The 21895-nt window shown below is 29.7% G+C and overlaps 1 protein-coding gene across 2 annotated transcripts in view; it reads left to right on the top strand.

Annotated features, from left to right (window-relative positions):
* The window catches only part of LOC141527702 (cell adhesion molecule Dscam2), a 137962-nt gene that overhangs the window by 90443 nt on the left and 25624 nt on the right, over positions 1–21895 (top strand). For both annotated transcript variants that reach the window (XM_074243310.1, XM_074243311.1), the window contains 5 exons: positions 10784–11112; positions 11475–11721; positions 17149–17293; positions 17581–17843; positions 19451–19612. In XM_074243310.1, the coding sequence (XP_074099411.1) occupies positions 10784–11112; positions 11475–11721; positions 17149–17293; positions 17581–17843; positions 19451–19612 (1146 nt within the window). The remainder of the gene's footprint in view (positions 1–10783; positions 11113–11474; positions 11722–17148; positions 17294–17580; positions 17844–19450; positions 19613–21895) is intronic.

Genomic DNA, 21895 nt, shown 5'->3' with positions numbered 1-21895 from the left:
TTTTATTTTATTTTTATATTTTAATTGTATAGTTTTAATTGTAAAAGTTTTTTTTCACTGTGTTCAGTGAAAATTCTTCATACCGGACGCAGAATTTTTACTGGTAAAATTTTAATTACTAAAAAAACCTTTTTTTACTGTCAGGAAACAAAAGTGGGAATTATTTAATATGTGAGATTTTACGATTCAATAGCGTATTTAATTACGCATGACATTTTAAACAAGCTGGATGTTGTAATAATAACGTTGATATGTTGAAGGCAAAATATCATAAGCGTATTATTTTATTTTAATATAAATAATTAATTGGTATTGCTCTGACATGAAATTGGATATATTAATATCACAATTTTAATTCAATCATATCAAATTATTTTTAATTAATCAAAATTGACATTTTTTTACCGCATATTTACGATGAGCTGTCAGAAAACTTCGTGTTGGCTTATAATAAAATTACGACGTTAACTTCGATTTCAATGATTGAACTTGAGAACTTGGAGAATTCAAAGATGATCAATCGAACTTCAAGATTTAAACTGTAGAATTTGATCCCCGAGGAATTTAAAATTTTGATCGAATCAAAACTTTTGATTTGTGATAATCTTTTTCTGAGATGATTGGATCATTTTTGATGATATATTGTCAAAAAAACTTTTGAATTCAATTTTTGTATAGGCTGAAACTTTGGATTGGATAATTTAATTGCTTGTAGACTCAAAGGTTATTATTTTTGATCAATTGATTTTGATTCAACTCGTCTAATCACCAAAAAAAATTTTTTTCTAAAAATAAAAATCGTAAAATTATAAAAAATATAATAAAAATAAAACGATAAAAAGTTATTTGATATTCACGGTAAAAAAGTGACTAGAATATCTCGATAAATTGGATAGAAAACAACTTAAGCCGAAAACAAACAAACGTTAAAGTAAAAAAAAAAAATATTGAATAATAGAGAAAAGATAGTTTAAAAATGTGTCGATTTTCATTTTAACGATAAATTGTTTTACCGCATCGTTTGTTATCAGGCTATAGCATGTAAGCTCTGAGCTCACGAAATCGCGAATTCGATTTTATCGGATTTGTTGGCTCTGTTCCTCCTTTCCCAGGTGTTTCTAGGGAGCAATTTGCCGACGTGGCAACTCTCCTGAGTAAGATCGCAGAAACTCATCCCCCAGCGCGATACCTCTTTTCCAGCCCCTTTAGAAAGCTCACCTAACCTCCTCGTATGTTCCAGTCGATGGATTCTCCATAGACGTGTTTTTCATTCTCACCCCCTATTCAGCCGCTATATATTTTTACGAAGCGTGTAGTGGGACCACGGAAAGAGAGCTTAGCTTGTTGAAGATTGTCTACGATTCCGTTGGCTCCGATCGTCCGGAACTTTGCCAGGAGAAACTAGTTTCCTTCGGTTGTCAGTAGATCCTTTGGGACGCTTCCCTTAACGTTTTTCGGTCCCGACCTAGCTCTATCACTATACTCAGTTGTATTACTTCTATACTGCACACTTTAGAAAAAGTTTACTTTAAACCTTAAGGGACTAGCTTTTTATTATTCTCATGTGATTTCCTGTTGTGTTCAGAGCTTTTTTATTTTTTTTATATTGAAATTTTAAATTTAACTTTCAAAGGCAGCATACATTTTTTAAATTGCTTTACTAATTTTTCTATTCATTCGAATTTATTTCTTGTTTCGTTCTCTAGTAATTTTAAATTGTCTAGCCGTAAGAAAATTTATTACATCGTCTGACATCACTTGAAATGCTCAAATATGTCTAATATATTCGTATATGCCTATATATAGCTTTTTGATTAAAATAGTGTGGAAAACTTTCGGTAGGTGGCGCATGGTCGCTAAATCTTCTCCTAACAAGAGAATTAACTTTGAGAAATCATAAGTTATTAAATAAAAATTGATTTTTCGTTCCTCTAAAGATCTTATCAGACATTAATTTTAATTTTAATCAACTTCTGAACTTAAATTTCAGATATATGATAAATAATGTTTTCACTTTTTTATAAAGCTTCATATGGCCATATATAACCAGATCAGAAAATATTTTCTCAAGTTTAATCAACGTAAACTTAAAATTTATTCTTTCGAAAATATTTACATCATCATAAAATTTTATTATCCTTAAAAAAAATCTAGACTTACCATCGAAATTTAATTCAATAATAAATTCACAGATATCTTTAAAATATAATAATAAAATATCAATATCTCATAAACTTTCTATCATTTCCCATCGGATCACAGAGTTCATTGATCCATGAGGCTTTAGTTATTTAGATTAGGTCGTCGACTTATCTTGCTGAGTATCGATTTTACTTTTTTACCTTAATACTCAAACTTAACCTCACCGATACGCGACAAAATAACTCTCAACATTTTGCAATTTAATATTTTCGAAAAAAAAAACTCCCTTTTTCACATTTTTTGTTATATTACACTCCTATAGAAATGTACTCGCTCAAAGTTATCGTGAATTCGGGTCAAGTAAAATATTGTCAAAACTCTAAATTCGGTAAGAAACTTCCGAGTCAGGTTTTTAAAGAAAAATCGTTGGATGTTAGTGAAACCCGGTCAGCACACATGCTTTTCAATGTAACGGAAATTGAACGGAAAGTACACAGTATATCGAATTTTATATGGGCAACGATATATATATACAGCGCCACGCGACACAACGTCGCCTGCTTAAATTCCTTTTCGGTGTATATTTTTCATCAAAAAGATCAAATGGTCCAGATATAATCTACAATACTCTCTAATATTAAAATTTATAAAGAATCTGTTTAATTTAATAACATTTTTTTTATTATATAAGTTTATTTCTTTTTATCAGTTTATAATGCACAAGGAATAAGAATAAATACATTAATGCAGCTCTCTTGATTTTTAATAAGCATCGGTACTTAGTTTTTTTGAAAATGAGCTATAATTTCAAACTCGTTGCATCACTTTAAGCTCATCAGAGTCTTTACTGCAGCATATATACATCGAATATAAGTATTTTATTACAGAGTCTTAATAATATAATAAAATATAATATAATACCCTTTTATTTTATCTAAGAGCGGGTAAGATAATTTAAAATAAGTGTACCCAACTGAACGCTCACGTTTGTAGTAGCACACTGAACCTTCCGGGTGTTGAACCGTGAAATGCTTAAACTTTCGAATTAGTGGCCATTATACCCGAACATTTCATTTTACACTCTCAATTTGTCAATATGAAGTTAGTAACGAAGATCGTTAGTCTCAAGTGAATTGATTTATGGGTTAGCTTCTCAAATTAGAGCCATTTGTTTGATAGTACTGTCAGTCTTAGAATTAATTTTCAAAATTTAAGAGAATTTATTAGACTAAATTAGTAAAACTTCAAAACATCATAATTAAAGTAATAAAATTAAAAATACTCGGCTAATAATTACAAATGACAAAATAATTTAACTATTAAGAATAAATTCTAAATTCTGTAATGAAGTTGCGTCACACCAAAGTTCATTTACCTCTAATATTTTTTATTTATTTAACAATCAAAATAATACTTCAAAATATTTACATTAATCTACTGAAAATAAGCGAAGGATTGAATAAATAAAATTTTGATTGAATGTTTCCCAGCTAAAGCAGAAACGCTTATTTTTGTAAATGTGATTTGTAATGAAAACCCACTCGCGTAAATTGAATCAGTATTCAAGTTTCAGTGAATTGAACCTCGTTATTCACTTTTAAATATTTAAAAACAAATTTCAAATTATAATTAATTCTTTTAAATGTTCTGATGGAGTTTATCGCCCGCAGCTCAGTGATCATATTTATTAAATTACAAAAAAGGTTAAATAACGATAACAGTAACCAATACAGCGCCTAAGGCTGATCGAAAAACATGGCATTGGTTTTAACAAAAGTCTATATCTATACATGTATATTATTTAAATGAATATTAATACAAAATGTTTGATTACAATTAAAAATTTAGATTTTTCAGTTTGAAAATAATTTACCAATTTTCAAGTTAAAATACAATCATTGTTTTTATGGGGGAAATTATTTGCATGACCTTGTTTTTGCGACACAATATTATAAAACAAAACGAAAAAAATGTGGGAAGAAAAGAAACGAAAAGAAAATGATTACCAGAGGTCATGAACTTTGTTCAGCGCTAGTATCAATTAAGCGGTGTGAAAGTGCCGGGGGAGTAAAAAAGAGAAAAGAGGAAGGGGTTGGTGAGACGAGCGGGTTATGGGTTACCGGAGAAATGAGGGATAAGGAGAAAAGTAAATCACACGTCTCGTTGGATAGAAGGAAGAGACTCAGATGAACATCAGCGTGATACAGTTGATAGTGAAGCCACCAACGAAAAGAGATAAAATAGAGCGACGACATAATTTCTCAGATGGCGTGATAAAGAAAGTTGTATTTTACTCCTTCCCCTTCCTTTCCGTCCACTGTCTAGTTTCATCAGAGTCTTTCTGTTTTCACAACGCTGCGTCACTCTTGTTTTGTATTCTATTTCGTCGTTCCCATTAGCCGATTCGGTGCATAGATCGTTGCGACAGAGGTTTCACTACCGCACTCTACTCCACCCTTTATAAGTTAAGATTGCAAGGAAAACTCGCTCGTTTACTATCCGTCTTCGTCTCTCTCTCTCTCTTTATTGCTCTTCATAACTACTACTAACTGCAAATATATAATATATATATATATATATATATATATATATATATATATATATATATATATATATATATATATATATATATATATATATATATATATATATATATATATATATATATATATATATATATATATATATATATATATGTGTGTGTGTGTGTGTGTGTGTGTGTGTGTGTGTGTGTGTGTGTGTGTGTGTGTGTGTGTGTCTTTACTATCTTTTACTATCAGCAGTATAAATTTTGTTTTCTCTCCACTTTATATTTCCTTCATAGTCTGCACTTTAATGTCCTCTAAGATAATCGATTTATCGAGTGGTTTATTCCTTGTCGTGAACAAACCTCCGTTTTGATCATCTTTATCTGAAAACATCTTAATTATATTTCTCATTTTAACTTTAATTGAGTTTCAAAGACACTCTATTATTTATCTTGAGGATCAAGGTAGAGCTATTTCTTTTTTTAAGATTTTTTTTTATTCGTTGCTTTCAACGATTGTGAGAAAAAGGCTGAAGATGTAATCAATATATATATTTTGAGTGTACTTCATAGTTTTAATACAGAAAGACTAGCTTGCGGTAAAAGCAAGAAATATCACGAGTGAAAAAACACTCATTTGATACACGCTGAATCGTCTTTTTACACGGAAAAATTTTGTATTACATTTTATGCACTTACTATATATTTATTTATTTATTTATTCAATTTTTATGTCAAAGAAAATAGCCGAATGATAAAAATTATACGTAAGCTATGAAAAAATTTTTTTTCATTGAGTCAGAATAAGTTTAGGTGAAAAAACTTTTATGCTAAATATTTAACACTTTAGTGGGTTGATTTAATACAATTTTATTAAATTGATGTACAAAAGTGCAATTCAACTTATAAAAATATTAAATATTTAATATAAAAATTTTTTAAAATGAAACAGAAGAATTAACTTGCTTATAAGTCTGACTATTGATAAGGTAGCTCTACTTGAAAAAGAATCAGTATTGTCGCATTTTTTTGTTAATTCAACGAAAAAAAAAAATGAAATTTATTTAGCATTGAAAACATGTATTCGTATGCACCAAAAAAGTGATAGAAAATTGTAAAGGACATTTCAATAAGAATTGCACGATAGAAAATCCCTTGAAATGTAAAGTGGAGAAGCGAATACAGAGCACTTAGAATTTGCAACGTCGCAGAAAAACAATGCAATCATCAATGCTCCAATCGTTTCAATACTTTGAGATTTGAAAAGTAAAAAGCTAAAACTAATTTATTATTTTCTAATTTTTTTTTATTTGCAATTTTTAATAAATATATAATTTATCATGTAATCAGTAATTAGATTAAAAATTATTCTATCATACAATTTTTGGTCGGCTGTTGGTATTATTAAATTAAATTGGGTCATTATGAATTTTAATAAATTGAAAATGACGTTTAAATTTAAAATTCGATGAATGGGTTGAGATTGGAATTTAACAAAGCGAGAGACCAGCAAGCTCATGTCAACGCTTCCACAGTGAGCGCATTGGATTTTCCAGAGAATCAAAATATCTATTGTATTCACATCAGCAAGCTTGCATTCCATAATGCTCCCCCTTTTCATTTCGCATCTATACACATTTTCAATTGCAACTACGTCAGACTATTATGTCTAGATAACAACGGTTCACCCCTTTCACAACTGTCAATCATTATTAGATTGACGCCATCAATTTTGTATAGAGGTCATACGTTTGCTAAAAACTCACCAGTCAATATTTGTGTTGTTTATTATAATTTTACCCCATCGTCAAATTGATAACGAGTGAATTTATTTATCGGTACTTCTACTCAACACTTTTTAATAATGATAAATAAATTGTCCGTGAAAAAATTATCAGATGTGGTTCGATTTTACACAGTCAAAAAAAAATTTTTTTTTTTTTATTTATTTAATTTATATGCCAAGACAATTATTTTTATAAATTTTCATTCTATCCCATAGTTTTATTTTTTCATCTCAAGTTTATATTATGTTGGTCGGTTTATTTAATATTTTTCAATGTATATAGCTAGTCGATTTAAAAGTGCATAACTTTACTAGGAGCTCTCAGAAAGTTGTACGGTCACGAGCAAAACTCAAGTGAACATAAAAACTCTTTTTTACTATGGCCTTCGAGTTTCGTACCGGATGCTGCCAGTTATTGCCGACGGATGACGAAAATGAACAAGTAAAAATACCGTGAAACTACCTCATCTCATAAAATAATTATTATATTATTTTTACCATTTTTTATTTATTACTTTTAAAACAGTTTTTCATTATCGCATTTCTCAGCATAAATTGATAATTTATTCCCGCAACTGCTACCCAGTCACGCAAGTACTCCAGTTGATAAATATTTCACTTTTTTAACTCGTTATCTGTATTATTCCACTTTAAATAATATTGGAAATAATAGTAAACAAACGCGTGTGATTTAATTAAAAACTTTAAAATTCTTGTTGCAAACAATTTATAACTTTTACTTTAAGCTTGATGATTAAATATCGTGCGGTAATAATTTTTTATAACAGGATTAATTAATAGAAACTCGTCTGTTATGTTTACTGATAGTTGAATTGAACAAAACTTATACTTTTGAAATTACTCAAATATTTAAAGTTTTAATAATGTTATTTTAATTTTTATACAATTATAAATGAAAATTGTTTTACATAAAAAATCGTATTGTAAATAATGTAGATGAAAAACTTTTTTAATTTTAAAGTATACGTCAATATCTTATTTTTAAATATGAAATAAAAAATCTATATGAATAACTGAGTAGACATTTTTTTTAATGGTCAATTTAAAAAAAATTACAAAATTAACCTGCATAAAATTTATAATAAATAATATTATACTCGATATTATACTCAATGAGACTTTTAATGTTTATATATATATATATATATATATATATATATATATATATATATATATATATATATATATATATATATATAGAATATAGATTTTTAGATTATATTAATTAAAAGAAATTACAGCACGAGACAATATTTTTTTAAAAGTATAATAATAGATTTATTGATAAGGGAAAATAACATACAACTGCTCACTAGTCTGGGTGGTATTAGACTAACTTACAAAACTATCCTTTAAAATGACTTGGGCCTCTTGGTCCCTTCTCACCCCCATCTCTAAACAGTATACTTACATACTTCATACACCCTTACTCATTCTCTCACTCGCGCTCAAGCTACAATATATTTAAACATTTTACAGAGTAACTATATTTTGACATCTGGCGACAGCATGTTAGAAATACTAGTTACTCATCTAATCCTTAAATTTACAACCACTTATCCTTGAAACTAAAATAAAAATACTTAAACACCGAATACTTTTACTAAAGTAGAAGCATAGAAAATATTTACAACAAAATATTTTTCCTGCTCCTACATATATATATATGATATTTGTAAAATATGTAAAATATATTAAAAATTCATGTGACTACTCAAATGAAAGCTCTCGATAAGTCTAACTCTAGGATGAGCTTATATATTTAAAATTTTCAATAATTAAGAAATAACATTCATGATAGCTCAATGGCTTTCATGATAGTATTTAAATTATTTATAAGTTGTCATAAAAATGAACTAAATGATGTAAAGTTAAATAATTATTCCACTGAAAAACACAAAAATTTTAATTCACACTCATCATGACGAACGATTGACAGCTAATATTTCACAAAAACCAAATTTCGAAATCCTAGCACACCTTCGCGCTTTAGACGTTCAAAAAACTCCAGAAAGTTCTGTACACAGTAACTTGTAAAAAGTAAATATAAATTATTCAGAATCAATCCGAAAGATATTACCATAATATCAAAAAGAGACAAAACTTTTCGATTTTACCTCAAAGTAAATACATATCGTAAATTCTCTTCAGCAAACTTTTTATCTGTCGATATAATAGCTGTTCATCGTTCTCTGTGTAACTATCTACATATTTCTATCAGATACGTAATACATATGTAAAAAGAATTCACAAAATATCCAGCGAAGTTATATCTATGAACCACGAATGAAAAATGTTAAAAGTTTTTCGCGGTATATATATTTTATCAGGATATATGAGAATGAGGATGACCAAGCGCACACACGCCCCATGGCAAAGCGTTCGGAAATATGCCAACTACGATTTCTACATGTTGTACCTTTCAACGAATGTATGATCTCAATATATTATTTAATATTTAAATATTTAAATGAGAAAAATTTTATTTCAATTTAAGCATTCATATTTAATCAGTCTGTGCAAAATGTTTCTAACTTTGTCTCGGAAATGTCAAGACCTATAAATGTTCTAGTGTATTTTTTCGTAGATATCCTCTAATAAATTGAATTATTATGGAATAAATGATTAATTGAATTTTAAGAGAATTTAGGAGATAAAATTAATCTACTATTGTTTTTCAAAATTCTAAAATCTAATTTATATTAATTATAAAGTTAATTTTATTAAAAAATTAAGTTGAAAGTTTGAAATTAAAATAGAGTTATGTATGATGTAAAACCTGCTGAGATAAAATAAAAAAAGATTTTTAAATTAACAATACATCCTGCCACGTCGGAAATTCGACCGAAAATTTGCGAATCTCGAATAATTGATTGCAATACATAATTTAGAACAGTAATTTTTTTTTTTTAATTTAAATTTAAAATTGTCAAGCTGTCAAGTAAAAATAAACATATGAAACTTCTTGCCTCATACCTTCACCTTTTATGCTGATAAATACTTCTGGCTTAATTACATCGACTGTGACACGTACGAACTAATAAACCAAAAATAAATTTTGTTGAAATGACGTCGATGACTTACCTAATTAATGTTTTTTCTATTTATATCCCTTTGTTATCTTCACAGTTACTAAAAAAAAAATAACAAAAAAATTTTTTGACATTTTTTCTGAATAAAAAAAATTAAATTATTTTAAATTTGAAATTTTATTGGGAATTATGTAGTAGATTAACAGTAATAAAATAAACTCATTGAAATTATTACAACTGCTTCAGTTTAATATCGAACGATTAATTAATTTTATCGATGAAATATTGAATTCACTTGGGTGAACATACCAATTTTGTGTTGAACTAATAAATAAAAATTATTTACTAATAATGTTTTTCATTTGTTAGAGCTGCATTGCATACGGGCTTATTAAAACAGATCTCGTTAATGTATCAATAAATAGGGTAGTATGAGGACGGGGAGTAAATGAATAAATGGCAGCGTTATCTATACGTACTTTAACACTTGATTTTATTAGTGATATGTACCAACGAATGATTTGATGAAGCCGAGGTCACTGATAATGATAAATGATGATTTAATGACCTCCGCGTTAATAAATGAAGATTATTAATTATTATTTTTAAAGGGCACAGCAATTGTCCTTGTATTAATTATTAAAGATGTCCCCGACTAAAATTTCCTAAAATTTTATAAAAATTCAATTTTTAAGTCTCAATATTTCAGTGAAAATAATGAAAATTGTGAACAAAAATCTGAAATATATTTATTTGACGCGAATAAGTACATTGTAGCTTTTTCCAAGAGAGCGCATCGAAAAAAACAGACTATAAAATACTGAAAAAATAATAATAGACGTTGTAATATTAACATCCATATTTACAGACCTTGAATATAATTTGCATTTAAATATTCTTCGCTAAAGAAAGATTTACATCCTAATGTATAAAAAAGTTAAATAAACACAAGCAATTAAAGTTTATTTAACTTTAAAAGTAACCTACAGAAAATAAATAATCTCAACAATTTAAACATCAGCTGCATAATTCAGATATGCTAAAGATTTATTTTACCATAGTAATTTTCAAATGATTTACCGCTAGACGAAAAAAAATTACGAAAATCATTTTGAAAAATTTTTTTCTTGAATGAAGTTAATTTTTTTTTTTTTTTTTTAGTGTACTTTTATTAATATTATTTCAAGTACTAAATAGGCACTAAGAGCTAAAAACTTCGAGTGCTAATATTAGAATATTTAATTGTTATTTCATAAATATTTTTCATTTTTTCAGAGCATCGGAATCCAGAACCACCCCGCATAAATGAGCGCATGAATCCATCCCCCGTGCGCGAAGGAGAAACAATAGTGCTGTCGTGTATTTCTCAGGGTGGAAATCCACCACCGATGTACTCTTGGTATCGAGAGTCAATTGGTGGTACTGATGCCATAGTTAATTCTGAGAGGACTCATGCCAGAGGGGGCGTACTCATAATTCAATCAGCGAGAGTTGAAGACGCAGGTCGTTATGTATGCCATGTTAACAACACTGCCGGCTCTGAAAGAGTTGAACTTGAAGTCTCGATTATTAACAGTATTTCTATTCATCTAACTCCTCAACAAGTCAGTTTTATCCATATTCATATTTTATTAAAATAAAAAACAGCTCGCCGTGATATTTCAATCCTGACATAAAGCATGCATCATAAAGTTTTATAAATAAAAAACATACTCCACTAGAGATCGTGGAAACTTTTATAACCTCGAGTATCAATTACAACTCTTCTTCTTGAAAGAAGAAAAAAAATACAATAATTGTTTCAATATCAAGCTATAAAAAGTTTACGTCAATTATTTTCCGAGAAGACGAGTTTATTGATTATCGAGTTATTAAGAATGTCGAGCTGAAAATACTAGATTACATTAACGATTAATCTACAGTAATTACAGAACTCGTATAAATTGATTCTATATTTGGATTTAAGGTGACAATTGACTTGGGTAAAGATGGAAAATTCCAATGCGCCGTGACAGGGCAGCCAACTCCGATAATAACGTGGGCTAAAGATGGACTTCCAGTGAGAGAAGGTACCGGGAGAATAAAAATCATCGGTAACGGCGGCTCAATTCTTCACATATCCTCAGTCACAAGGGATGACAAAGGGATGTACCAATGTTTTGCTAAAAATGACTATGAAATGACTCAGGCGACTGCTGAACTCAGATTAGGAGGTAAAACTTTCTATTTTTTAACACCCTTTTATTATAGATTGACCTTTATGTTTCTATACGACTTTGGTCAAGTGATGAGAGATTTGCCGCAATGCTTTTAGAGCTCACAGTGTTGCCAGCTCATACACGTTTGACAGGCAGAGACTAAAGGTGTTTTCGGCAACGTCTATAAATTTTTTTTCAGCAATTTAACGTTTTCGAAGATATTAGAAAAAATTATTAATATATTCTAAAATGTTCAAGGAGCAAAGTCAAATTTTTTTGAATAATTTTAGTAAATGTTAAAGATGCAATAAAAAAAATATAATTGAGCTTGGCGCTCATACGTTAACCAGTCTAAAGTCGAATAAGAATAGAGTGATTAACAAAAAAATTATTTTATTGAAGAAAAATTTATTAATAAAATATTTACAACAATTTAATCTAGTTCTCCACACATTTTTTACAATGAAATGATTTTTTTTTCATCATTAAATTTTTATTACTTGCTATTAAAATATTTTTCCTTTTTTGTAACTTAAACTTAATGATCAAATTGCGTTAGATGATAAAGACAATTCAGTACTTCCATAATAAACATTCAAAATACTTGTAACCATTAAAAAAGTACGAAAAATTAATTCCAAATTTAAAAATTAATTGAATATCAATTTAGATAATTGAATGATAACAATAATATCCCCGGAGCATTTCAATAATTCGATATTAATTATTATCGAAATGATTATCTAAAAAAGTAACTCACATTTTAATTAAAAAATACTAAAATCAATATTACTCTGGTGCTTCCGCTCTTGCTATTCCCGTAGCAATAACAGTAAAAAAACCACCTAACAATCATAACCATAATGATAATAACAAAAAGTGATAACATTGAGTAATAATAAAAATGAAAATTAATAGTAATTCCGTTGGAGGAATAATAATAACAATAATAGTTGTAATCGAGTGAATTATCTCGGGAAATCGTGACTAAAGCAGACACAGCATAAGCTCAGATAATATCGAAGACACAAGTGCATCTTCTTAATTGCAAATAACAGAGGGTGTACGTGAGGAAAATAAAGGATTCGTATTAGCTAAAATGAGGAGTGAATCCAGTGGTTTCTTGACGGCGGACTCTAAATACTCGGTTTAGTGGTCGAGATAAAATAATAATCAAGTAAAAGATGTTGATGGTGATCTGGAGGTAAGCTCGCTATAAGCATTTATCCGTAAAGTTAAGCGACAAAGACGGACAATGTAGATGGGTAGTATTTTATAATTTATACATAGTATTAAAGCTCGGGTGGAACAATTATGATGAGCTTCCGGTTCGGTTGTATCGTCTATGTGCCGGAAGATTTAGAATCCCGTCGGAGCTGATTGGATGGGCAATGACCCAATGGACCGATCGATGGTTTACTTGCAGAGCTTCTGAAGCTTCATGATGCTTGTGGAAGCTCAATCAAACATACATACATATTCACTGACTCTCACACATCAGGGATATGGGCATTGATGTACTATGTGGCTGGAACATAGTAAATATATGTGCTGTCTATCTCATAGCAAGAACCCGTTTGACTACACCCATAACCTCTTTGGGTATAACCTCGAGAATACGCGTTTATACTTCTTACTCCTGATTCCCAAGAGGGAAGAGGAAGGAGTAGAGAATCTTCTTGGCATCCGTTTTCATACTCCATGATAAGAAACTGCAATCCGAGATGGGTAGAAGTTATGCACCACAAAAAAGACGAGCAAAGTCGAAAAGTTGATCGCCGTTTGTAGCAGTCGGTTTTCGATTTAAGCTAAACATCACTAGCTTCTCCACTGGGCTGCTCATGCAATCTCCGGTGGTCTTCTCTTAACCATAACATCCAACTTCCTCTATCCCGCGTGGAATGGGTGCTTTGTTAAGCGCGAGTCAATCTTCTACCACGTCAAAACAAACGAGATTCATATCAGCCATTTTAATTAATTAAAATTCCGTTCTTCTTGCATGATTGATTATAATTTGTGATTTATGATTAATAATTTAATTTTAGTTTGTTATTTTGTTGTTGTTTTAGTATAGATTCTTGGTTGATTAATTTTTGCACAGTTAAATTAAGTTGATTAATTTGTATTGATTTTATGGGCTATAAATTATAGTGATTAGTAGCGAAGAAAAAGTTATAAATGAGAAGGTAAAAATAATGAAAAAAACGCAAAAGAGTAACTTTTTCTTTGGCGTATTGGAAACTCGTAAAATCCATTAGACTGAGCGGATAAATACATACTCATTTATCTTAGTCATCCAGAACAGGGCGCTTGTAACGTTAAAACTTTATACTACTGGTATGCTGGAAAAAGTATCTCGAGAGACTCTAACGAATGGCGTCGACGTGACGCGCTACCCTCTATTTCATTCCATTTATAGAAATTTGGCAACTGACAAAATCGATTTTTTTATTTTTTAAAAGGAAATATTTTGCTGAGAAATTTAAATGATGTAATGTTCTATATAATTAATTAAAATTAACATTTAAAATTAAAACCTTTATAAAATGAGTTAAATATTAAAACCTGGGGTCTATCGACACCCCGGACGAGGCCAACCTGGAGAATAAATAATTAAAATAGTTTAACTGAAAAATGCAGATTTTTCAGAACATTACAATAAATAAAGGTTACTTTAATAATAGAATTTTTATTTGTAACATTATATTTTTATAGTTCGTTAGTGTATTCTAGCAATTATAGAAGTAGTTTCATGCTTTTCATTTCGTTAGCAAAGCACAGAAACATAGAATCATTTTTTTTTTATTGCTACAGTGCACTAATGAGTCATAAAAACATATTGTTATAAAGAGAAGACGTCGACTCACAGTTGATACCAGCTCAAATAAGTTTTTCAGTCAAAATAATTACAGAAAAAAAATTGACGTGGAAAACAATTAGTCCGTAGTTCTGATGCAATCACGATTTAGCTCGAACGATTCGATTAATTGAGATAATTCTTTTCTATTTTTACAATACTCGGATCAGTGAATAAAACCCTATTGAATATCAGCTCTGTTACATTTGTCAATTTTTTGCAATAAAAAGAAAAAAAAATCAATTAATTGCCATTTGTAAAAATGACTAATTACTTATTTGACTTAAAAATTTTTAGAACTGAATTTTATAATTATAAAGTCTCAGTAAAATAAATGACTAATGAAAATGTGAAAATTTAATAGCTGCATTAAATAACGATTATGCAAATAAGTGCAAGAGTAAATGGGAAAGAGAACAATGACATCACCGTAACAACCGTAATAGCGTACTTTGATTTACACTAAACTGGATAAACATGTTTAATTTCTGTACTCTCTAATCAAGCTCTTTTGTCTCTTTCACTTCCCTAAAATCCTTCCCTTCCTTTCTTTACCCCTTCTCGTCTGTAATATCCTTCACCATTATCACCAAGCCCCTCCACCCTTTACCCGTCACCACTTTACCTCTCTCTCGCTCTTCACCTTCCCTCGTTTCATTGGCTTTTATATGCAATCACTACACCATGCTTTGAATTATTACTGCACCTCTAATTTGTAGTTAATTCACAAGGGTGCACTTGAATTCTCACACCGAACACTAACCCAGAGATCAATAGTTCCACACAACTACATGCCTTGTATTACTTTCTGTAAATGTTGCATTTCGATAATGATCATATCAGACTGCTCTGTATAATTTATGACTTATGTTTTCTAAGGATTCCAATAAATCATAGATAAATATTATTATTATTATTATTGTTTAATAAAAAGTTAGTTTGATAATCAGCCCAAATACTAGTTCAAAATTTTTGACAAAATCAAATTTATTAATTTTATTTAATTTAATTTACAATATATTATAATCCACAATTATTTTAATCAGATCCAAGGGAATATATAATTATAATATTGACAATTAATTTTATATTTATTGTAATGATGATATTTGAAGACTTATTTGACATGTTTTATTTTACAACATACGTGACAACTATCTCAGAAAGCTTAGTGTGACAAGATCTTAACTGCAAAGTAGAAATTTTCAACCAAGTTGATTTTAAAATGAATATGCATATAATATCAACACAATTATGACAATTAATTTTTAAAGAATATAAACTTCTAGAGGTTGGTTACTCCTCAGTTATACTTGATAGTGAAACGCTTGAAGAGAAACGCATAAGTTTAGACATTTAAAGTCATAGGGAACGCGACGCAGATCCTAAATGGTCTGCCCGCATCTGCTCTTATACCACTTACAGTTAGTAATGCAGATTACTATACTCTTGAACCAATTTGACGCTTGAGTTATTGCCAACTTCTGCTCTAAACTCTAGAGTCTACACTTGTACTAAAACACACTCTCTCTTATTTTTTTTATCCAGCACTAATGTCACATTAAAATGCATCATCATTTTACAAGATAATGGAAATTACTTTTTCTTAATCATTCACACACTAAACACTTTATTTACTAGGGAATTTATTCATGTATTTATACTCAGACCATCAAAAATTTTTTTGCTTATTTTTCTCGGAATAAAAACTTTCAACCCACTGTACTATAAAACATTTATAAGTAATGCTAAAACGGTGAATATAATGCACTAAAAATGATAAGTGTCCTGAAATATATATAGAGCTTAAAAGCGAAAAAAGGGATAAGATACTTTTAAAACAGAATGCTATACTATACCGGTGAGGATTTATGAAAATGCTCGTAAACGATGTGATAAAATGTGTCACATTATTTTGCTAGAAAGTGTATATATGGAGGAGTTAGAGTTTAAGTATACGAGAACAGTGGGAAGAAGAGACGGAGATTGTGAAGAACTGGTGGAAAGAGGGAAAGGCGAGTAAGGTGCATGGGTTAAAACTAGTGGTGTTGTTTCAAAAGTGAATGATTACAAGACATTTATACTCATATACACGAACATTTATGCTATATACTGCATACTGAAGTCACCACAACAAATTTCTAACATACTAAAATCATGTCCTACTTAACTTTATTAGATTAACGTCCATTAACCCATTGTAGCATCATTAATTATCTTAACACGAGTTGGCTGTTGTTCGCAACATCTTCTCTTGTTTTCGCTCACTGATAATGTCTACTTTATACTTTAAAACCAATTTACTTTTTTTTTTTCGTGAAATCTAACTACGAAATTTCTCTTATAGAATATTTATAAAAATTTGTTAAATTTATAAAAAAGGTTGGAAAATCTAAAAGTGAATATTTCAACGCTCATCCATCACAAAAAAAAAAATAAAATTTAGATAATCGGAATAAATCATAAAATAAATCACAAAATTCCGAGTCAAAAATTTTTCTACCCCAAGGATAAAAAATTTGAGAATTTTTGTATAAAAAAAAACGAATTATACTTTATAATAAAATTTTGCTTTTTGTTTTCAGATGCATCTCCACAACTTGTATATAAATTTATTGAACAAACTATTCAGCCCGGACCTAGTGTTTCTCTGAAATGTATTGCCAGTGGGAACCCGACACCACATTTCACGTGGACCCTAGATGGATTTCCTTTGCCTCAAAACGACAGGTACATGCTTAACTCATGAACAGACAACTATATTAAATTACTAGTTTCAGAACGACATATAGACTTTTACAAAAATCATAATTCGTGTGACCTCGGATGGTGACTCCTTATAATATAATATAATATAATATTCCAGCCAATGATATCTCGCCAAGCTTTCTGATCTATAAAATCTATAAAATTGAATGTTTAAGAATTTTTATCTAATTTAAAATGTTTGACGATAACTTTCAAACAAAAACTAATTGATATATATTCAATACATCCATTTGTGCTCCGTATTGCAGATTCATGATTGGACAATACGTGACAGTACACGGCGATGTGATATCCCATGTAAACATAAGTACTGTTAGGGTCGAAGATGGAGGGGAGTATCGATGCACGGCAGGCAACCGTGTTGCCAAAGTTCATCACGCAGCTCGTCTGAATATCTATGGCTTGCCGCATGTACGCCCGATGGGAAGCTATGCTGCGGTGGCAGGTGAAACGACAGTCATCAAATGTCCCGTTGCTGGATTCCCAATAGCGAGTATTACGTGGGAAAAAGGTATTTACCCAAAATATCTCTGCCTAAATGCTTCGGCAATCTATTATGCGTGAACGCTGTACTGTGTAATGGATACCACGAAAGTTTAATTTATCGAAAAAGATAAATAAATTTTAAAGACAGCTCTAACTATTGAATTTTTAGTTTTATTTTTATCTTTCTCTCACAGTTTGTTCTTCTATATTCGTACAAACTATTGTACGTTGTAAATTTAGATATGTATTCACTGTACCCTTTCTGTCGGTGTTTGATAAATTTCCTATTTCATACGAGTATCATGTTTGACGTAACTTTTTATTTAGATCATAAAAATTTATTGCCGTTTTTTAAATAAATATTTGAACGGAATGAAAATAAAATTTGGTAAAATTAAATGCGCTATTCGCTATTTTTATTGAATCTATACTAATAAAGAAAGAGGTGTTTTTTTTTTTAATGCTTAACGGAAGTAACTACTGAACCAATATAGGTAAAATTTATAGTAAACGATGAAACGTGGTTCGGAGAAGGTTTTAGGGTATTATACATAGTCAATTGCGTATTTATGGCTTAGAAAATTTAATCTATATTTTATTTTGTTTTTTTTTTTTCTTTTTTTTTTTTTTATATACAAACCCAGCAGCTTAAGGGCCAAAAATAGGGTTTCAAAAAGATACATTTGTTAATCTGAGTGGTGCATGTAGCCATCAATCTTCCACACATTATTATTATCACTGAAGAACTTAATCTTCTTGATTTAATTAGAAAAATTCTTGAAGTAACAAATTTTTCTTGATTTAAGGAAATTTTATTTCACTCAAGAATTTTTTGTTTTGATTCAAGACAATTACCCTCTTCAAAATTATATTCTTGGTTCAAAAATTTTTCTTTTGAATCAAATTAATTTTTTTTTCTGTTTGGTAAATTTTGAAAGATATTTTTAACCATTAAAAAAAATTAAATTATTCATTTCTTTTCAAGTCGATTAAAAAGATAGATAAAAATTATCCAGTAAGACTTATCGGCTTACAATTTTTTTATTATTATTAAAGTTTGGAGGTTTTAAGTGAATGGAAGTTGGCGAAAATATATATAGTACCTGAGGGAGTACTCAGTCAAAGTTCTTATGAGGGCCCAAACTAAAGGTTCTGGTAATGATGAACTGAACTTTACCGTAAGTTTTAGTTCTAAGAGAACAAGAGAGTCTTTTCGCGAAAGCGACACTGCATAACGGTCGAGTAAGCTCGAGAATGGCTCCAATGTCGCATGTAACACTACTTGCTAAAGTTGCCAAGTAAAATGCGATCGTAATAAAAAGAGAGTGAAAACTAAAAGTTTGTTCTCGACAGACTAACTGGACTTTTAAACTTTTTACAAAGAAAATGACTCGACCAATAACATTGAAAAGGTTTTACCTAAAATTCCGACAGTTTTATCTACAATTAATCTTCCAATCTTCGGGAAAAAAATTTTTATTTTATTTTTTTTTTTTTAACTAACCAGTGTCTAATAATTAGCATTAATTTTTTTTCAGTAAATAAGTCTTGTAAATTTTTTTTATCAAAAAAAAATTAATTAATTAATTACATTAAAATAAAATAAAATCGTAATAATAAATTTTTTAATAGATGGTCAAGTTTTGCCAACAAGTAGAAGACAAGAAGTATCGTCAAACGGTACCCTAGTTCTGCACAACGTAGACAGCAGTACAGATCGCGGTTCGTATACATGTACTGCTAAAAATAAACAGGGTCACTATGATTCTCAGACTGTACAAATAGAAGTAAAAGGTAAGACTTTACACTTAATAAATTCATACTAAAATATTTTACAACAATTACACTGTAAAAAATCCGAAAGTCAATTTATTTATTTTAATTAACTTATTGATTAATCTTAATTAATATTTTTAAAAGATGAAAAAAAAGAAAGTAAATATTTTTCGTATAGAACCGTTTTACAAAGCACTTTTCAAAAGCACGTTCTAAAAAACTAAACGATAAATATAATCATAATATCCGCTTTGAAACGAACTTTTAATGCCGGTTGAGCCAGTTGAAACTACCTGGATTCAAGGTATACCATGGAAAGCCATTGCCGTTTGTACAAATCACTAATTTAGTTAATCAGTGGAATAAAAACAACTTTCTGTTCCCGGGGATCAAAAAAAGCTTTGACTTCACTTTGGTTAAGCTAAATCTATGTTTATTTCACCCTCATTAGCTTGCTGATCGTTTGTCCTGTATTTCAAACTATTTAATTGCACAGTATTCAAGTCAAGTGTAAAAATAACATAAAGCTTTTTTTATTTCGTGGGTTGATAAATTTATATTGATTACTCCGAAAGGAGTAATTTATTTGAACATACAGCAATGTTTTGACTGGCCTCAAACGTTGAAAGTTTAGGTTTCAGTTATGCAAAATCTAATGAAACATGAACACAGATGTGAATGATGTAAGCTCTCGACTTTGACTAGAACGGGCTTCATCCCAGTTTGCTTTGATATTGTTCCGTTTTCGCCACTTGATATTTTGCTGACAACATTCAAATCTGAAACATCAAATCGTAAATTTGATTTAATTATTAAAAATTTAATTTTTCCAACAAAATTTTCTCCTGATTTTTTACAGTGTAGTTTTTTAAATTTTAACAACAAATTTACTTGCATAAATATGCTTTCAAAAATTTTTAATATTAAAGCAGAATTTTTTATTAATAATTCCAAGAACAACAACAGGAATAAAAAGTATCTTTAGGTTAAAAAATTGACCACAACTCAAGCCAGACGAATATTTTACCGACAATCAATATCTCAAGGAAATCTCAAGTGCCCTGTTGCCGGTCTTTGTTTCTTTTATTCTCTTCCATACAACGAGTTTAAGTGAAGAAGGTATCGAATGGAGAAAAACCACGTCAGAATAAATGTTGAGAATACGAAAGTTAAAAGATGAAAGGACATAAAATGGATAAAGAAAGAAAGAAAGAGAAATTTTCTATCAGCTTCTTCTTCGGAGAGACGTATTGCTTCTGTGTTAAATCCCACTAGTTCCATCATTCATAAGGGTTACAGCTCCCATCTGCGTCCTCTTTCCGACTAGACGACAAAACCTCTTCAGGGCTCGAATACTTTTCCATTTCATTCAAAACCACGATCGAACGTTATTACTTAGCTTTTGTATCTTATCATCCAATCATTTTCATTCATTCATTTATCTTATCGTTTCAAATGACGGATAAGTTATAGATTTTTATTACTGCTTCAAATTACAATGTACAATGGAATAGTATATTACGCACCTAGGGAGGAAAGTAGGACATTCCAACCCGCGCGGTATTGTCACCCGAGCCGAAGGCGAGGGTGACAAAAGCGCGGGTTGAGATGTCCTAGTATCCTCCCGTGGTGTGTATACGATTTTTTATCAGACCAGGATCGCAAGTTCGATTAAAATCCAAATAATAAAGTTAGATTTTGAATCAGGTTAGTTATCATTAGTGCGCATGCTTCGATTTCTTAAATTTGATGTTCAGTTTTCTTGACTACGTAACTAAGCATTAAGTCGTTTATTTATTTATTTATAAAAATTATCAAACATATTAGCCTATCGCGATAATATAAACTTACGTTTGCAATTAGAATCAGAATATAAATTCATGAAATTTAATAAATTATTCAAATAAAATGAGTTCTGATGAATCGGAAGCTGAATTAAGTGAAGAAGAAATAATAAAAAATTTGGATGAAGCGGCAAAACAAATTAGCAATAATTTGTTGCCCGAAAAATCAAAAGCTCGGTATAACTTGTGTTATCAAGAATTTTTATTGTGGCAAAGAAAAAAGAAAACCGGTTCTTTCAATGAAAACGTGTTGTTAGTTTATTTTCACGAACTATCGAAGACTCTGAAGCCGCCAACGTTGTGGAGCCGATGGTCCATGCTGAGAACTACTTTAAATCTGAGAAATGGGATTGATATCAATAACTATCATAATTTAAAAGTTTTCATTAAAAATTGTGCCAAAGGTTACCACTCTAAAAAGGCTCGTGTTCTGACATTAAGTCAAGTGAACAAATTT

Source organism: Cotesia typhae, unplaced genomic scaffold, assembly GCF_013202065.1.
Source record: "Cotesia typhae breed Kobodo isofemale line unplaced genomic scaffold, CoteBio_Ctyphae contig_4, whole genome shotgun sequence".
NCBI classification, from domain to species: domain Eukaryota; kingdom Metazoa; phylum Arthropoda; class Insecta; order Hymenoptera; family Braconidae; genus Cotesia; species Cotesia typhae.
Note: the sequence above shows the minus strand (reverse complement) of the source record. Positions and strands in the feature narration are given on the sequence as shown.